This window comes from Petaurus breviceps, unplaced genomic scaffold (assembly GCF_028583685.1).
Source record: "Petaurus breviceps papuanus isolate PSGF00001 unplaced genomic scaffold, PetGlider_PUasm1.0 126, whole genome shotgun sequence".
In the NCBI taxonomy this organism is placed as follows: Eukaryota; Metazoa; Chordata; class Mammalia; order Diprotodontia; family Petauridae; genus Petaurus; species Petaurus breviceps.
The window spans coordinates 15,884,225-15,902,520 of record NW_027185655.1 but is presented as its reverse complement, the minus strand read 5'-3'; the positions used below and the strand labels follow the sequence as shown (position 1 = coordinate 15,902,520).

Sequence of the window (18,296 nt, the reverse complement as noted above, 5' to 3'; positions counted from 1 at the left end):
CTATCACTGTCACTGCTGTCACTACTGTCACTGCTATCGTCAGACTTGCTATCACTATCGCTGTCACTGCTGTCATTGCTGTCACTGTCACTGCTGTCACTACTATCGTCAGACTTGCTATCACTATCGCTGTCACTACTGTCACTGCTGTCACTGCTGTCACTGCTATCACTACTGTCACTGCTGTCACTGCTATCAGATTTGCTATCACTGTCACTACTGTCACTGCTATCACTGCTGTCACTGCTATCACTGCTGTCACTGCTGTCACTGCTATCACTGTCACTACTGTCACTGCTATCACTGCTGTCACTGCTGTCACTGCTATCACTGCTGTCACTGCTGTCACTGCTATCACTGTCACTACTGTCACTGCTATCACTGCTGTCACTGCTATCACTGCTGTCACTGCTATCACTGCTGTCACTACTATCACTGCTGTCAGATTTGCTCTCACTGTCATGGCTGTCACTGTCACTACTGCCATTTCCTACACTTCCATCACTGTTGTTGCTATCGCTGCCATTATGAGAGCCGTCACTGTCATCATCATTAGTGTCTGACACACTATCACTCTCCTCATCTCCTCCTTCTGGTGAGTCGCTGCCATTGCTATCACCGTTTGATTCATCAGGTTCATCAGAATCATTGTCCTCACTATTACTGGTGTCCTCACTTTCAGAGTTGGCATCATCATTACTGCTATTAGGGTCATCTCCTTGCATAGATTCATTGTCAAAAGCATAGCTCTCATCATATCCATCACTGTTGCTTTCACTGCCAGTATTTCTGGGTTCAGCTTTGCCAACTGGTTTTGTTTTCAGGTTGTTTCCAACAGGTTCATTGTCAACCTTCCCTGCCACATCACGGGATCCTTTATCAGAAATAATGTCATCTCCTTTACTTCTAGGAGCATCGTTTACTTTCCCAGCTTCTTTAGTAGTTTCCATACCATTGCCATTGTTGGTCGCATTGTTTTCTACCTGCTATGAAATGGCAAAGGAAAAAAAGCATAAATAAAACAATAATACTACCATAAAATTGTGAAAATTTGGACTGTATCAATTAATTTGATACAATGTTAGCTTATATTTTTAAATATTATATTTGTATTTTGTGACATTTTTACTTTGATCTTGAAAGATCTTCACTCTAGGGACTCCTCAATAGTCACCTCAAATTTTCTGCCCCAGAGGAACTCTGAGGGACTTTGGCAAAGTAGAAAGAGAGCCAGATTGTGATTAAGAGTAGGAATATGTGAATTCTAGGCCCAGTACTCCTTTCCTTGGTAATCATGGGCAAGCCACTTGCCCTCCCTTGCTATCCATCTGCCTGTATTTCTTCATTTGTAAAATCTGATGCCATTGGACTAGATTATTCTAAGTTCCCTTCAAGTTCTGCAAGCCATGACTTGGTAAATTCATTGTTCAAGGCACAATTATAAAAAGATTTTCAACAAACTTATATAAATCTTAATCCCCAAAGTTATACCATGCCAATGCATGGAGAATTCCATGTATTTTTATTCAAGTAGTATAGAAGACTAATGTAAACAAATGCTGTTTTAAAAATGTATTTGATATTTGTTTAAGCTGACTAGACAAAAAAGATTCCAAAACTTACCTTTTCTTGGTTTCTGCCAATGGCATTGGGACGTGATTCTTCATTTAACCCATTTTTACCACCTTTAAAGGGCAAAGTCAGTTCCATGGTAGCTTCTACCGTATTTTCATGATCTTCATCACTCTTTGAAGTATTTTCTCCATTGAGGAAATCATCTTTGTCTTCGGTGTCATCATCTTCATTGGCATTACTTGAATTCTTGCTTAAGTTATTATCACTGTCATCTTCATCTCCATTTTCCTCAACCTCATTACTAGGAAAGCTTGAATCCCTATTATCAACAGTGCTTTCATTTCTCTCCTCTGCTTTTTCTCCTTCATCATCACCAGAACCATTGCCTTCAAAGGTATCAGCCCCATTGCCACTAGCACCACCATCAACATCATTCCAGCTTTCATCTCCTCCATTGCCACTTTTTTCTGTTGGAGCCTTGGTTTGATTACTCCCATTTCTGTCTCCTCTATAAGGAGTTTCTTCATTTGGAGCACCCTCATTTCTATCAATGTGTCCATTTCCTCCATCTTCAGTGCTTCTGTTCTGGTTTACATTCTCTTGTTGAACGTTTATCGTTTCGGTTTGGTTTGTACTGGTAACATTCCCTTCTGTGACATTTCCACTAGGGGTTTCATTATTATCATTCATTCCATTTCTTGCCTCGTAAATGATGTCTTCAAAGCCATTGGTCATGTTGTTTTCTCCATTCTTATCTCTCGCTAATGTTTCTGGATACATTACTTCCCCATGCCCATCTCCAGTATCTGTCTCTCCTTTGGCTAATGTAAGACTGGAATAAATCCCCTTTTCTCCTATCTTTGCATTCTCAACAGCATTCCCTTCTCCTTTACTACTGCCATTTTTATGTAGTTGTGCATTCTTCTCATCTTGATATGTAAGATCTTCATTTGTTTCATTATTTGTTTTGACAGTGCCATCAACAATTATCTGATCCTAAAAGGGGGCAAAATAAATAAGAAAAACAATTTAATATCTTGGTCATAAACAATATATTTGAATAAAAGCTAAGCCATTCTGCCTAGGTAGTAATTAATAATCCTAAATCTAATTTTAAAATATTTTTTGGTCAGTGATTCATTTAAATGAAGTGGGCAGTGTGGGGCATTGGAAAGAGGATTGATTTCAAAGTGGGAGGAGTCTTAGTTCTAATCTTGGCTCTACCACTTACTGTAACCTGTGTAACATTGGCAAGTTGCTTAATTTTTTGGGGCTTCAGTTTCTTTATCTTTAAGTCAGCCAAAAAAACATTTTTTTTTAAAGCAATCGGGGTTACACGGCCAGTTATTTCTGGGTGTGGTGCTGAGTATCTGAGCCCAGGATTTGATCTCCAGGTCATCCCAACACTGGAGCCAGTGCTATTACTCCCTGAGCCACCTGGCCGCCCCTAAGCAATTGGGGTTAAGTATCTTGCTCAAGGTTACACGGCAAGGTGTTTCTGGGTGGGTGCTAAGTGTCTGAGCCCAGGATTTGATCTCCAGGTCATCCCAACACTGGAGCCAGTGCTCTTACTCACTGTGCTACCTGGCCACCCCCAGCCAATAAGCATTTTAAGGCACCTATGCTAAGCAGTGAAGATACAAAAAGAGGTAAAAGACAGTCTCTGCCCTCAAGGAGCTCACAATTTAAGGAAGGAGAAAATAATCAAACAAATATGTAAAAACAAATGACATGCAGAATAAATAGCAAAAAATGAAAAGAGGGAAGACACTACAATTAAAGGGAGTTGAGAAAATCCTCCTGTAGGGAATTGGATTTTATTTGGGACTTAAAGGAAATCAGAGAAACCAATAGGCAAAGATAAGGAGGGAGAGCATTCCAGGAATGGGAGACAACAAGATAAAATGCCTGGAGCAATCCCCCCACCAAAAAAAAATGGAGTGTTTTGTTCATGGAATATCCAGGAAGTCAGTGTCACTAGATCAAAGACTACATGTTGGGAAATAAGGTATAAGAAAACCGGAAAAAAGGGGAGCTAGGTTATGATGATTTTGCAATTGACCCTGAAGGCTATAGAAACTGTAAAATGAAATGGTTAGACTGAATGACTTCTACCTAGCTCTAGACCCTACAATCCTATGACCTTGGTCAAATTACTTCCTCTCTTCAGACCTCAGTTTCCTCATCTGTAAAATTCTAAATCTGGTGGAAATTATCTCTAAGATTATAATCTATATTAAATTTCTATTACTGCAAATCATCAGAAATATGTAATGTGAATGCACTTCTGAAAGAAATTCTCAAAGCACTTGACTTCTAACATGATAGAGGTAGCATGAGGAAAGGGGGTTATCATCCTTGTGTGTGAATATGTGTGTGTGTGTGTGTATACACACACATTAATATACACATGTGTGTATATACACACCCATATATACACATTTATAATTTTTTGTTGTTTTTATAAATTTCATTTAAAATAAAAAACCAACACTAAAGTTACAGAGAATCTTAAAATAACTTTTGAAGCAGGCAAATTGGTTATTAAATATCTAAATGGCATATTGCTCAAGGGAATAAAAAAATACTTTTTAAAGATCATTCAAATGTGACTATCAGAAAATAAATTTTCTTACTGAGTTACTACAAATAATATTTCCAAAATATTTATGGTAACAAAATAATGTAAATATGTCGCCTATGGAATACATAATAACAATTAAAGAATGCTTTATGGATACAAATTATTTGTGGCAAATATGCTTAGTATGTGTGTATGTGTGTGTGCTTAAGAGATATTACCTCTTTATTTTTAGAAGGCAAGAGTTTTGAATGCTTTTTGGGCAAGTGTGCTCATGTTATGTTTCTGGTTATTTGGGATACAAAAAGTTTCAGTCATATTCCTAATTTTGTAGATGAAGAAAATGAGATCCAGAGAGAAGGAATGATTTGACCAAGGTCATAGGATTGTAAATCGAGCAGACACCTTAGAGGTCTTCACCTCCAACCTCCTCATTTTATAGATGATAAAAGTGAGGACCAGAGAAATGAAGCCCAGGATCACACAATATGTAGAGGCAGAGCCAAGATTCAAACTAAGAATCCTCTGATTCCTTCAATTAGGATAACACTAACAATTTTGCAGATATTTGATAATTGAGTAAATGAACTCTTCTCACTTCAAAATTTTAAGATTTTCTGTAACTTTTCCATTAGATTTTAAAATTTTTATGAATAAAAATAATTTTGTTCTTGACTACCACTGACTCATTTCAAAGCTCAGCCAAACAATTGCAAAAGATGCATTACATATCTGTTATGCGAAGCACTATATTGGGTTAAGAAGCAGAATATGACTATCCCAAAATCATACCTCAATGGAAGCAGATGAGATATGGTTGTTCACCTTCATTCGCAAGCACATCTAGTTTATGAGGGATGTCCAGGATGTCAAGTAAACCCTCATTCCTTCCTTCTACTGATGTTTAAATAGCAAGGGAGGAAAGTGCCTCACCACAGAACAGAGTAGTATAAGCTCAAAATACAGATGACAATTTGACCACAATTCAATTCAATTCAATTGAATTCAACTTTTATTAAGAGTCTATTGAATAAAAGCACTGTACTCAGCTCTAGAGGTAAGGCAATGTTGCAAATAAAAACTATAATGAATAATAATACATGAGAATCCAAAAGAAATATACAATAGAATGTTATGTGAAGTCTAAGATGGAGGATTGCTTGCAATGCAAAGAATCAGCAAGTCTCACTGCAGCACGTAACCTGGGAGCTGGGTTTTAAAGGATGGCTAGGATTTCAACAGAAAAGAGAACATTCCAGGCACAGTGAATAGTATGAGAAAAGACAAAGAGGCAAGAATATACAAAGCAATAGCAAATACCATTGGCTGATGCTAGATTGTGGAGGGTCTTGATGAGATCAGACAAAAAAGCATTATCATTTTACTTTGGAAATGTAGAAAGTCACTACAGAAGAGTTGCAAGACTACATTTATACATAAGAAAGATTATTCTGGCAGTGACATCAAGTATGAATTTGAAAGGGGAAAAATTAGAGGTGGGAACAGCTGTTAAGAGGCTATTACAATAGTCTAGGTGGGTAGAGTGGGTACTTATACAACAACCATAATCTGGGCAGGTCCAATGGGGCTTTGCAACAAAGTGGAAAATATAGAGGATGTCAACAGCCCTATCCCAGGATTCATTTCTTCCCTTGCTACTCCCACCTCAGAGCATGTTCTTTTCAGCAACTTAGAAACCTAATGGTTTCCCAAGGTGTACTTCCTCTACCAAACAGGTACAACCCACATGATCCTGTCCCCTTATGTGGAGATACACAGCTCATATAGTATCAGTTGCCCCAGGGAATACAAATGTTAGTTATATCTCTGGTCTATACTGATACAGTAGGATTAGAGAGTAGGAAAAGGATTGGAGAGGTTTTTCAAGAGGAATTTTCAAGTGGAATATGTACAGAGCTAAAGAATAAAAAGAAAACATATTCTAAATGTATGATACCTGTTTGGTCACTTCTGGATTTCCTGGACAATTTAAATCCTTTGATCTGTCAAAATCATATCTCTCTTGGGGTCTGATCTGAGAAATCTGTCGAATTGAAAACAGAAAATTAAAGTATTTATGTTTGAAATATGCTTAATCTTCTCAAATGATTTTGTGAAAAACATTTTAAAAAGTCGCACATGTAGAAGACAAGCAAATTATTGTTTGTCTTAGATTAGAAAACATAAAAAGTTTAAAGCAGGCATAAACATTAAAAATGTTTTATACAGCTCCAAACTATATTGATATATTGATCAGTCTAAGTGAAATCCTTATGTTGGGCATACCTGCAACAAAAAGGACCTGAGTTATTTCCTGGGGATTTGTCTTTTCTTGGATAGTTCCTCTATCACTTCTCCCCCAAAACACACACACACACACACACACAGTGGGAAATATCCTGTTCTGGTTATCCAAATTTGATAAATAATTTGAATAAAGAGTTTAACAATATTTTATTGATACATTTTAGTACAACTTAATTTCTGAATCTATCCCTCCCCATTTCCCTATCCAATGAGTCGTTCTTTATTACAAAGGATTTTTTAAAAAGCATTTCACCAAAACCAAACAACTTATTAATCACACCCATGTTATACTCCACACTCATAGTTCCCTGCATCTGCAAAGAAACAAGCACTTTCAGTACTCATCTCCAGGGATAAGCATACTCATTCAAAATTCTAAAACACCGTTGGTGACCTTCTCTGTAATAATCATTCTCCTAAGGCCACTCAGAGCTGAAAATCTACTGTTAACAATATCTATCTGTATTTACTGGTCCCTTCCCAATGGTCTGTTTCCCCTCTAACATGACACTTTATCATAGCCCATAGTTGGCTCTGGCAGCACTGCCTTCCTTGATGTTCTCAGGTAAAGTGACGTTCGTTACCCAAGTTTCCTGTTCATTTTTCACAGGTGTCTCCCTTCCTAATCTTCTGCATGTTATGTCACTCATTGCCTTCTTACTATGATTTGCTATTTTCCAACCCACACACACCTTAGACATGCATAAGACTACAGACAGGAGAAGTCCTATGACATCTTCCTTCAAAAATGCAACCACCTGGAGGATTCTGGGGAGATGGCAGAGTAGGTCAGAAAATTCCAGGCTCTCAAGATTTTTCCCCCATAAATGAGATAAAATAGCACCTGAGGGTGAACAAAGTCTGGGTAAAAAAATAAATAAGAATAGGGGCACAAGAGGGGTCTTCCTGGGAGAATTTGAGAAAATCAGAAGAAAAATCTCAGGATGAGATTTGGTTTCAGTGAAGAGTAAAACACCTCCAGGATAGGGTCAGCTAACAAGAAGGCAAGATTGAGGGAATCTCTTCTGATAAGGAACACCAGACCCAGCTGAGAAGGAAAGAACACATACCAGTTGAGTGCAGAAGCAATGGGGCAGAATGGACCTGGCTGTGCACACTAACAGGACACTAAGGTTTGGCTTTGGTTCCAGGCTAGAGGAGAGAAATGAAGATATGGGGCAAGAGGCCATGCCTCATACCCTGGGGTTAGGGTTGATTACAAAAATTAAGCTATTACTAAAAAAAAAAATGCATAGGCAAAGGAGAAAGAATCCAATCATAGAAAGTTATGGGAATAGAGAAGATCAGGGGTTCATCTTCAGAGGAGTATATTGAAACAAAGAAACCCTCTCCTACCCCAACGAGTAATGTCAAAAGGTCACCTACCCAAAAAGAGTTCATAGAAGAACTTAAAAAAGACTTTAAAAATCAAATGAGAGATGGAGGAAAATTTTTTTAAAAGAATTATCCAAGAAAAAGATGATTATGAAAAGAAAGTCAACCAATTTGAAAAGGAGATCCAGAATCTTAAGGAAGAAAATGACACCTTGAAAATTAGACTTAAGCAAGGCAAAGCCAGCAAAGTTATAACAGATCAAGAAATAATTAAAGAAAATATGAAGAATGGAAAAATAGAAGAAAAAATTAAACATCTTATAAGAAAAACAAATGATCTGGAGAACAGATCAAGAAGAGAAAATATAATAATAATAAGACTACCTGAAGGCCATGATGAATAAAAGAATCTTGATACAATAATACAACAAATAATTAAAAAATTTGTCCTGAAGCATTAGAACAAGGGCAAAAGTAGAAGTAGAAAAAAATCCAATGATCACCACTTGGAAAGAGAACCTATGAGGAAAACTCATAGGAATATTATAATCAAATTCTGAAAACCCCAGTTCAAGGATAAAATATTAAAAGCAGCAAGAAAACATCAATTCAAATATGATGGTGCCACAATTAGAATCACGTAAAACCTAGCAGCAGAGACACTAAAAGACTATAGGTCTTGGAACACTATATATTGAAGAGCAAAACAACTGGGGCTCTAGCCAAAAACATCATACCTAGCAAAGTTAAGCAAAATCATGAATGGAAAAAAAAATGGACATTTGCTCAACTGTCAGACTTTCAAGACTTTGTTAAGAAAAACAAACCTGAACTTAATAGAAGATTCTACATGCAAGAGTCAAGAGAAATGTAAGACATATACCAAAGACTGATAGGAGGGATTCAATCGGGACAGATTGTTTACTTTTTATATACGTAAAATGTAAACCGTAAGTCTAAGATTGTCATTGTAATTTGGTAGTTAATAAGAAAGATTGGGGTGAGTATGATCTGACTTTAAAAAGTAAAACCATTTATGAAGAGCTAAAAAGAGTAATTATTTTATACATAAGAGGTGCTAGAGGAAGAATTGATACAGGGGAATTAGATGGGGGAGAAGGGCTGGTAGTTCTAACAATCTACTTTCATCAAGAATGGGTTTAAGAGGGAACTATATATATATATATATATATATATATATATATATATATATATCTAGAAGAGTATAAAAGTCTCCTAAATTCAGAAGAAATAAAATGGCAAGGGTATAGGGAGGAGGGAGAGGACAAAGGAGGGATCTCTAAAGGGGAGGATGAGAGAATAGATTATAGGGGGCTATAAGGTTATTTAGATTTATGATAATGGGAGAATAAGGAAGGAATCCTTAGAGGTGGGTAGACTAAGTAATAGGAGGGCAAGGTAGCATGCAGAAGTAAAATAGAGGAGTCAGGAGGGATAGGAAACAAGAAATATACACAGACCTAAAAACAAAAATCAGCATAACTTGTTAGACAAAGCATATATCTTTATATGTATGTATGTGTATACATGTATGCCTATATCTATATCTATATAGAAATACATCTGCACTTTATTGTAGCCTTCTGGAGTGGGGCGGGGGGGAAGGACAAAAAAAAAGAACCTAGTAAAAAGTGCACAGCAGAGAACAAAAGAAAACCTACAAGGAAACAAAAATGGACAACTCTCAACACAATGTGTAGTATTTATCACACAGACTTTCTTGAAATGAAAATTTATCATTACATATTTTGAATCCTCTCTTATGTTCTGTTATGCACATAACATGCTTTTTTCTTTATATTTAAGTTATAATATTTAAGCTTATGATATTTTTTTCTTTTCTCTATTCTGTATTTGTGTTATGGTGTTTGAGTCCAAAATAAAAAATTTTTTAAATGCAACCACCATCTCTTCTAAAGCCACTCTCTAGAGCAGAAGTGTCAAATATGTGATCTTTGGCCATGTGGCTCATAGCACTCCAAAGTGCTGCCCAAACCAGACTAAAACATAATTTTGAAATATTTTTTTAAACGAGCACATTTTTCAATTTAATTTTAATATAGATTTTAAAATCAAGTCCTGCAGGGATCCTTATGTAGGGTTCAGTGGCCCCTGTTTCTATTTGAGTTTAACACCACTACTGTAGATCACATCCTTGTCTTGATAGTAATCAAGGGTGGGAAGCAGTGAATGGGTAGTTGGGAAAAGAAATTCTTTGAATTCCCTGTGCTCTTTAGTGCTACTACTCCCTTTGCTACCCTCTTCATCTTTTTTAGAATCTTCTAGCAGGAGGTAAGAATAATATTAGCTAGCATTTCTATAACACATACTACATATATTATTTCATTTGACATTACAACCCTGGAACCTAGGTGCTATTATTATCCCATTTTACAGTAGAGAAAATTGAGGGAAACAGAAGTCAAGTGATTTGCCCAAGGCCCCTTAGTGTCCAAGGCCAGATTTTAATTTGGGTCTTTCTGACACCAAGCCCAATGTTCCATCTACGAAGCTACTCATTGCCTCTTACTACTAGTATTTAGTTTAGGATTTTTCACTCCATTGCTTTGGATGGATAGACTCTAAGAGAGATCTTGAGAATATACTGATGCTCCCAAGGGAATTTGATTGATTTCAGATGGGCAGACCAATACAGCAAGAGAAGGATTAAGCAACTTCATGGTTTATACCACATCTAAACATGGACTCACATATGTCCCTATATTTTGGCAGGGACTGCCAGACCACACAAGATGGCCTTCATTTCACTGTATTAGGAATATTATGCAAATTTTGCAATCCACAGAAAACACAAAGTCCCTCCCCTCAAAAACACTACAGGCTCCACAAGTGTCCTCACTGAGATACAGTGGTTGAGTGGAACAAGCTATCATAAAGGGATGAAGGAAGGCTTTATTTACCAACTGAGCCTTATGACATAGCACGAAGACAAAGCATATTGACTCAAAAAGGTGTGGCCAGGGAAAGAGTAACATACGAATCCAAGACATCTTAGAATGCTATGGAGTCCCAGAACCTGTGTTCAAATATTCAAATATCTGACAATAAGTCAAATGTCTCTGCCACTTAGTCCCTATGGAACCCTAAACATGTCACTCTACCTTACTCAGTTTTTTCATCTGTAAAATGTGGAAGTTGGTCTAGATCACCTCTATACCCCCTTCCAACTCTAAACTTATATTCGTATAATCCTGTGAGTCAACTACTCCAAGATTCTTTGGGGTTTTTCTCTTCAATAGCTAGAAAAATTGTTTTTTTTTCTTTCATAAGATGATGCGGAAAATGCAGTTATCACTATTACCATTTTCTGTATTTGCCACAAATGTAAGCATCTTAATTGATGTTAAAATCAGGATTATAGAGCATAAAACAAAATATGGGCACAAGAGTTGAACATAATTCTTGGGTAGCAAACAATGGAATAGGAATGAATTGCTTTGATAGACCTTCTAAGAATGCAGAAAGTTACAAATGCAAGCAAAGGGCAAGAAAGAGAGGGTCTAGTTTAAGTCTAGGGGAGTAGCTAAAAGAAGTTTAGTGTTGTCTCCTCATCAGAATGTGCAGTATTTGTGTTTTTGCCACAATTAAGTGCCAGTTGGCTCCAAAAGCAGGCTGCTCTCCCTGAAGAGGCTTACAAAACACGTTAGCTTTACTCTAGGTTATCAATGACAATTGATAATGAAATGTTCCTTAAAACACAAACACACACACACACACACACATACACACACACACACACACACACACACACACACACACACCTGGATCTGTTTAGAGAAAAGAGAATCTTGACCTGTGTCAAGAGGCTGAAAAGTGGGATGATGTCACAAGGTGGAAAAAAGGCACTAAGAAGGACTATAGAAAACTTTGAGCTAAGAAATAAGAGGCTCTTTCCAAAGAAGATGGAGTGCAACACCAAAGAAGTATCTTCTTGAACTCCCAAAAAAGATGAAGTAATTGCACAGGGGATTCCAGGTGAGAAGTCATCCAGAAACAAATGATAATGTTGGTCCCTCCCAGATGAGAAGTGTTAAGACATTCTTTTGTTCACTGATAACCACAAAGGGCAATTTGTCTCTTCTCAGAGGACTTATCTAAAGTGAGACAGAAAACTTTCCAAGGCTTATCAAAATGAATAATTACCTCTCACTTCTGGTAATTCACATAGGCACAAATGTTACTTCCAGAGAAAACTTAGAAAGCATTTCCAATAACTTCACATATATAATTGTAGCATATTGCCTACCTTCTTAATGGGTGGAGCAGGGCAAAAATCGGAAATCAAATTTTTTAAAAATGTATGATACGGTATGCCCAAAGGGTATGCCCTTTGGCCAAGCAATACCACTATGGGGTCTTTATCCCAGAGACATCAAAACAAAAAGAAAAAGGACCTATATATACAAAAATATTTGTAGCAGCTCTTCTAGTGGTGGAAAAGAACTGGAAATTGAGGGGATGACCATCAATTAGGGAATGGCTGAACAGGCTGTTATATTTGATTGTTATTGAATACTACTGTATTATAAGAAATGACGAGCAGGATGTTCTTGGAAAAACTTGGAAAGACTTACATGAACTGATGCAAACTGAAATGAGCAGAACCAGGAAAACATTGTACACAGTAATAACAATATCGCATAATGATCTATTTTGAATAACTTAGCTATTCTCATCAATACAATGATTCGAGGCTATTCTGAAGGACATTTAATTAAAAATGCTATTCATCTCCAGAGAATGACCTAACTGGTGGAGCCTGAGTGCAGATCAAAGATGCTTTTTTTTTTTTTACTTTATTTTTCTTGGGTTTTTTGTTCTGTTTTTTCTTTCATAGCATGACTTACATGGAAATGCTTTGCATGACTACACATGTACAACCTATGTCAAAATGTTTGCCTTCTCAATGTGGGAAAAAAGGAAAGAGGGAGAGAATTTGGAAATTAAAATTTGAAAAAATAATGTTTAAATTGTTTTTATATGTGATTGGGAAAAATATTGAATTAAAAAATGAATGCTACAATTTAAAAGTATAATTTTTTAAAGAGATCACTCCCAAAAATTGCTGTCTTGAAAAAGAATCCATAGATCTTGAGAGTATCAGTGTTATTTTCATCACTCCTGCCTATCAAAAATAAAGAGATTCAGAAGGAAAAAAAAAAAGCAGATTTGGATAGTAAACAGTAGGTTAAGATGATGGTTCCTGAGCATGGGATTTCTGGACCATATCTTAAAGTACAAACTACCTGCATAAATCCTCTAAGCTATATATCACAGAGTAGATAAAATGTGTAGGAAAAGTAGTAGAAAAGGTCCATATAAGTTTGCAAAAGAAGAGAACTCTTATTAAAATTTGTAGCCTAGACGTCCATATACAAATGCCCCAAGTAAGACTAACAAGTAAAATGAACTAGAGGTCCTGATACAAGAGGGTAAATTTGACAGTCACTAAGATTTGATAGGATGGGACTCGTCTGAATATGAAAATATTATTGAATGGAAAAGGATAATAAAATATATTTATGCCAGGGAATTGAGGAGCTCAAGGAGGTCATAGTATAGTTGAGCATTTCTATTTATTTAATTTATTATTATATTTAATAAATATTATATTTATTATTTATAGTTGGGTGTAGTTCAACAGAGGCAGAAACAAAAGCAATGTTGCCTTTTAGGTATTTTATAAATCACCTGTACAGAAAGAGAAAATAGATGAGGAGTTCAGGACAAAAATCTTAAGACTGGCCTAGAAACATGATATAATAGATATCTGAACAGTGGATTCTCCTTGTAGAGGTCTTCTTTCCAGGTACAGCGTCTGAGTTCCAAGATTCCAAGAATCTGAATCCCCAAAGATTAAAAAGGTAGTTGAAGATATTTTGCAATATCTTCAATAGTAACAATAATAACAAACACGTATGCAGCCCTTGCTATATGCCAAGCACTGCGCTAAATGCTTTACAGTTGTAAAGCTTTAGATTGTATTTTTCCCCCTGCAAAAGGAGTTGAACATCTTAAGGAAATATTTAACACAAATTCTAAGGTAAAGAAACTTATAAGGAAGCTTCCTGGTAGGGGTAGGGATCAGGAGGGGCCAAAATGCTTACCGGAATGGCCTCTGCTGTTGCCAAGATGAAGAAAAATAAGAAAGTCTTCATCTTCTTTGGAGGCAGTAACCAGCTATTTTTAAAAAAGATTATTGTACAATTTTAATTAAGCAGAATAAACATTAAACATAATTTGGTATTTTCATTTTGTTAAAAACGTATCTTGTTTCTAGGCAGTAGGCACAAATCCAACTTCATAGCAATCTAGCTGCATCTTAAATATAGCAGAAGAATAATCAGAAAGTCAAGGGAAGATGGTGACATATCCTCTACCAAACTTAGCACAAAATACCCATCCATTTGCTTCTACTAACAGAAGAAGAATGATCTTACTAAAATTTGTCAGACAGATTTCTAGAAAAGCCTGGACCCTAATGTGATTATGAAACACAGTATGTATTTAAATGTATGTTGGTTGATTAAAGACCATCTAATCTAACCCTTTCATTTAAAAGATATGGAAACAGAGACTAAAGGAAACCATGATTTTCCTGAGGTCACACATGTACTTAAGTGAATAAGGTGGTATCTAAACCCAGTTCTTTTGACATCACATCCCAGTCTTATCAGTAAGTCCATCTATAATCTCTATTAAGCACTGGGGATACCAAAAAAAAAAAAAAAAGTCCCTGCCTGCCCTCAAGGAAATCACAATGCAATAAGGAAGAAAAAGATACAGTGTTCTTTGTACTGTATTACCCTGGAGCACATTTCCAATGTGATGTGTTGAGAACAAGGTCCTACAAATATCACTATGGACAGAAGAAGGAAAAGGAGATTCTGAATTCTCTCATGCCCCACCTCCAAAATCATGAAATTCAATCACATCTTAGTCATGACTCCTTTATGACTCTGGTTATATCTAATACTGACAAAATCAGTAAATTATATAGTTAAGCACTTATCTCATCCTCTTGCTGGTAACACTGAAAGAGTTTTAAACATTTGTTTCATATCATATACATTTTTAAGTTTATTGAACTCTTAAATTTTAATCACCTAAAAGATGCTAGATGTGATATTAAATCTATTTGCCATACCAGCATCTACCTACTACCCTAGCTTCACCTGCATGAGAACACCAACCTATTGAACAGTGAAGGATTTCTTTCTCAGATTTCTAGAAGCATCACATGGTAATAAACTGTCATATTTATTGATTTGTCCCAGATTCATAGCCAAGTCACCAGTGCTGTTTTTTTAAGGTATTTAGATTAATTTAGCATTAATTTTCCCAGAGTTTGTCATGATTTTCCCCCATTGTATATCCTTGATTTGATGAGTTATAACGGGGATCAATCCAAAATTTAAAAGATGTCTAAACTTCAAATTTGCCCTTTAACTGAAATGCAAATTATCTTTGAATGCTACAGTTCAATATCAGGAACATTACTGATCTTACCTTGACAGTCTTCAAAGGAACTTTGAAAATCCAGAATTTCTCTTTTTCTTTGAAGAACGGTGGTAATGAGGTGTTGTACCGTAGTTTTGTATGACCGGTGTGTAGCTACTGAAATTTAAACTCGGTTTGACAATCATGTCCACCAATCACCATCTGGAAGTCCACCTGATATGGCATAGTGACGTGTGGCTGTGACCGTGAAGCTCATATTAACTTCCCACATACTGCTATATGTTTGCTCCCTGAAATCCTTGGTTGCAAAGTGACTAGACTAACTTTTACTTAATTAAATAGCTCCTGCCAGGCTGGTTTAGTATCTTAAGTATAGAGAAGTAGCATGGCTCTGCACCCAGAGCGCCACTTAAGCTCTGTCACCCCGACATTTCTTTTCCTGTCAGGGTTGGCAATCTAAGAAAACTCTAGGTTTCCCAAGTAAATATGACTGTCTATTTAAGACCCCTATCATTCCTGGGGTGGATATTTAAGTTACTGTGCTATAATTCAATCAGTGGCACTGACTCTCCCTAAGGGACCTTTGAAAGTCTATAAATAGTTATGTAGAGAAGCCTTTCTGTTCTAAAGGAACAATAAGGCATCAAACCCAAAAATGATAGTTCCTCTCCCCCAAAACACTTAATTCAAACTGTCAATGTTGATGGTCCTCACAAGAATATAAAAATGAATGAACTTCAGAAATAAATTCAAAATACAAAGAATTTTTTTTTTGTAGTGACAGTCAAATAATTAAACAAGGAAACAAATTAGGACAAAGGACTTTGTTATCTATAGAAAAGTCTGTCCAACTGAGGGGCTAATCTATAAAGAGATCATCATATACTGTTCGTGGGGACATCATTCTATAATTACATGAAAACTTATGTAATCAACTAATTAAACAAATTATAAACACAGGGTTGCATGTATAGGGGTGAATGGATAGATTCCAAGCCTTACTGATATTGTGACAATGATAATTACTTAGAAATAGTCATCCACTGCACAAGCAAGGATTTTTTTTTTTGACCTAGCATTTTTGAGGGCAGCCATCTTTCATCATCCTCCAGGGTGAGTTTCTGACTCTATGGCCGTTGCCACCATTACTCAGCTTCCCAATTACCTTGGAACTTCCCCTCAGTACCTAGGGCCTTCTCACCCTGCAATGTCCTCCTGCCATACAGACTCCCTTCTCCCACCGGTGAGTTCTTTTGGAGAACTCCATTTTGGGGGTAGGCCCAGGTTGGCCATGTTTCATTCCCCTCCCTACTTTGCTTCTGACTCTAAGGACTTTGCCATCTTTCCCCAGATCCCCACAGGTTCTCCATATTCTGCCCCCCTCACTTTGCTCTGGGAGGTAAGAATTGACTAGAGTAGGGGGTGTGACATGCTCACTTTCAGAAGACTGCTTTGACAGCTGAATGAAGAATGGACCAGAGTAGGGAAAGACACCAATCAGCAGATTATTGCAATAGTTCAGGTATAACATGACAATGGCTTGCACCAAGATGTCAGAGGAGAATTATCCCCTAACTCACCTGTGGCTCCAAGAAGCTGTAGCATGTCAGCAGCCACACTCCAGTAAAACCTTTTTTGCAGACAGGCTAAACCAGTTTCAGGGTAACAAACAGGTCTTAAACCCTTCGGTGAGTTAAGGGTATATATGCCCCAAGCATGTAGACTCCTTTGGTAGAATGGGTTGATGAGAACAATTTGTTTCAAAGGCCATGAAGGCTGCTGTGAAACAGGCGCTGTGGGGTGCTTACACACATTAAGGATACCAAGGTCATCCACTGCATCCCAGGCCATCACCATCCTGACTTTTGTCTTGCCTCTGGACTTCCATGACTCTGAAAGATAGAGGGAGGCTGGTGACTTTGTGCAGCTCTGTCTCACCAATTCAATTCACGCACAAGTCAAGACATCGCTCTGGGATGTCATTGGTCCTCTTCAAAAATGAAGGATGAGCAACAGCATAGAGAAGGTTTAATGAAAGGAAAACTGATAAGCTTGGCAACAGATTGGACATGGCAGGAGACGGGGTAGAATGAGACATAGTGAGGAGTCAAGAATGACACACAGTTTGCAAGCCTGGGGCACTATGAGGGTGGTGGTGCCTGCAACAGTAACAGGGAAGTTTGGGGGTAACGGAGTTGGAGGGAAAGATGATGAGTTCAATTTTGGACATGTTGAGTTTAAGATGTCTAAAGACATCCAGTTTAAGATGTCTAATAAGTAGTTAAGGATACAAAACTGGAGACCAGCAGAGACTTTAGGGTTGGATAAGGAGTTTTGAGAATCATCAGCATAGAAATAATGAGTGAATCCATAGGAACTGATAAGATCACCACATGAGACAGTGTAGAGACAGAAGAGAAGAGGGACCAGGGAAGAGCCCTGTGGACACCCCTGGTTAGTGTGTGTGGTATGAATGAAGATCCAGGAATCAAAACTTAAAAGAAGTTAGACAAGTTGGAGGAAAACAAGGGAGAGAAGTGTCTTGAAATCCTAGAGAGAAGAGAGTATATAGGAGAAGAGGGTAAAAAAAAAGTATCAAAAGCTTCAAAGAGGTCAAGAAAAATGAGAATTGAGAAAAGACTTAGATTTACAGATCAAGACACTGTCACTAACTTTGGATAGAGCAGATTCAGTTGAGTGATGAGGTTGGAAGCCAGATGATAGAGAGTTAAGAAGAAAGTCAGAAGAAAGGAAGTATAGACAGCAATTGCGGAGAACCTTCTCAAGGAGTTTAGCCATAAAAGGGAGGAGAGATTTGGGGTGATAGCAAGTGGGAAGAATGGATCAAGTGAAGGTTCTTTGAGGATGGGAAAGATATAGGCACGTTTATAAGCAGTAGGGAAGCAATCAACAGGAAGAGATTAAAGATAAGTGAGAGAGTGAGGGATGTAATAATTATCGATCTCCTGGAGAAGATGGCTTAGAATGACATCAT

At 37.1% G+C, this 18,296-nt stretch overlaps 1 protein-coding gene across 1 annotated transcript in view; it reads right to left on the bottom strand.

Annotated features, from left to right (window-relative positions):
* DSPP (dentin sialophosphoprotein) overlaps positions 1-16,594 on the bottom strand; it is a 16,928-nt gene extending 334 nt beyond the window's left edge. The window contains exons 1-5 of the mRNA XM_069098340.1: positions 16,503-16,594; positions 13,948-14,020; positions 6,114-6,200; positions 1,624-2,571; positions 1-983 (exon numbers count right to left, since the gene is read on the bottom strand). The exon at positions 1-983 is cut by the window's left edge and continues 334 nt beyond it. Of these exons, the coding sequence (XP_068954441.1) occupies positions 1-983; positions 1,624-2,571; positions 6,114-6,200; positions 13,948-14,020; positions 16,503-16,594 (2,183 nt within the window). The remainder of the gene's footprint in view (positions 984-1,623; positions 2,572-6,113; positions 6,201-13,947; positions 14,021-16,502) is intronic.
* Between the last annotated feature and the right edge of the window lie 1,702 nt (positions 16,595-18,296).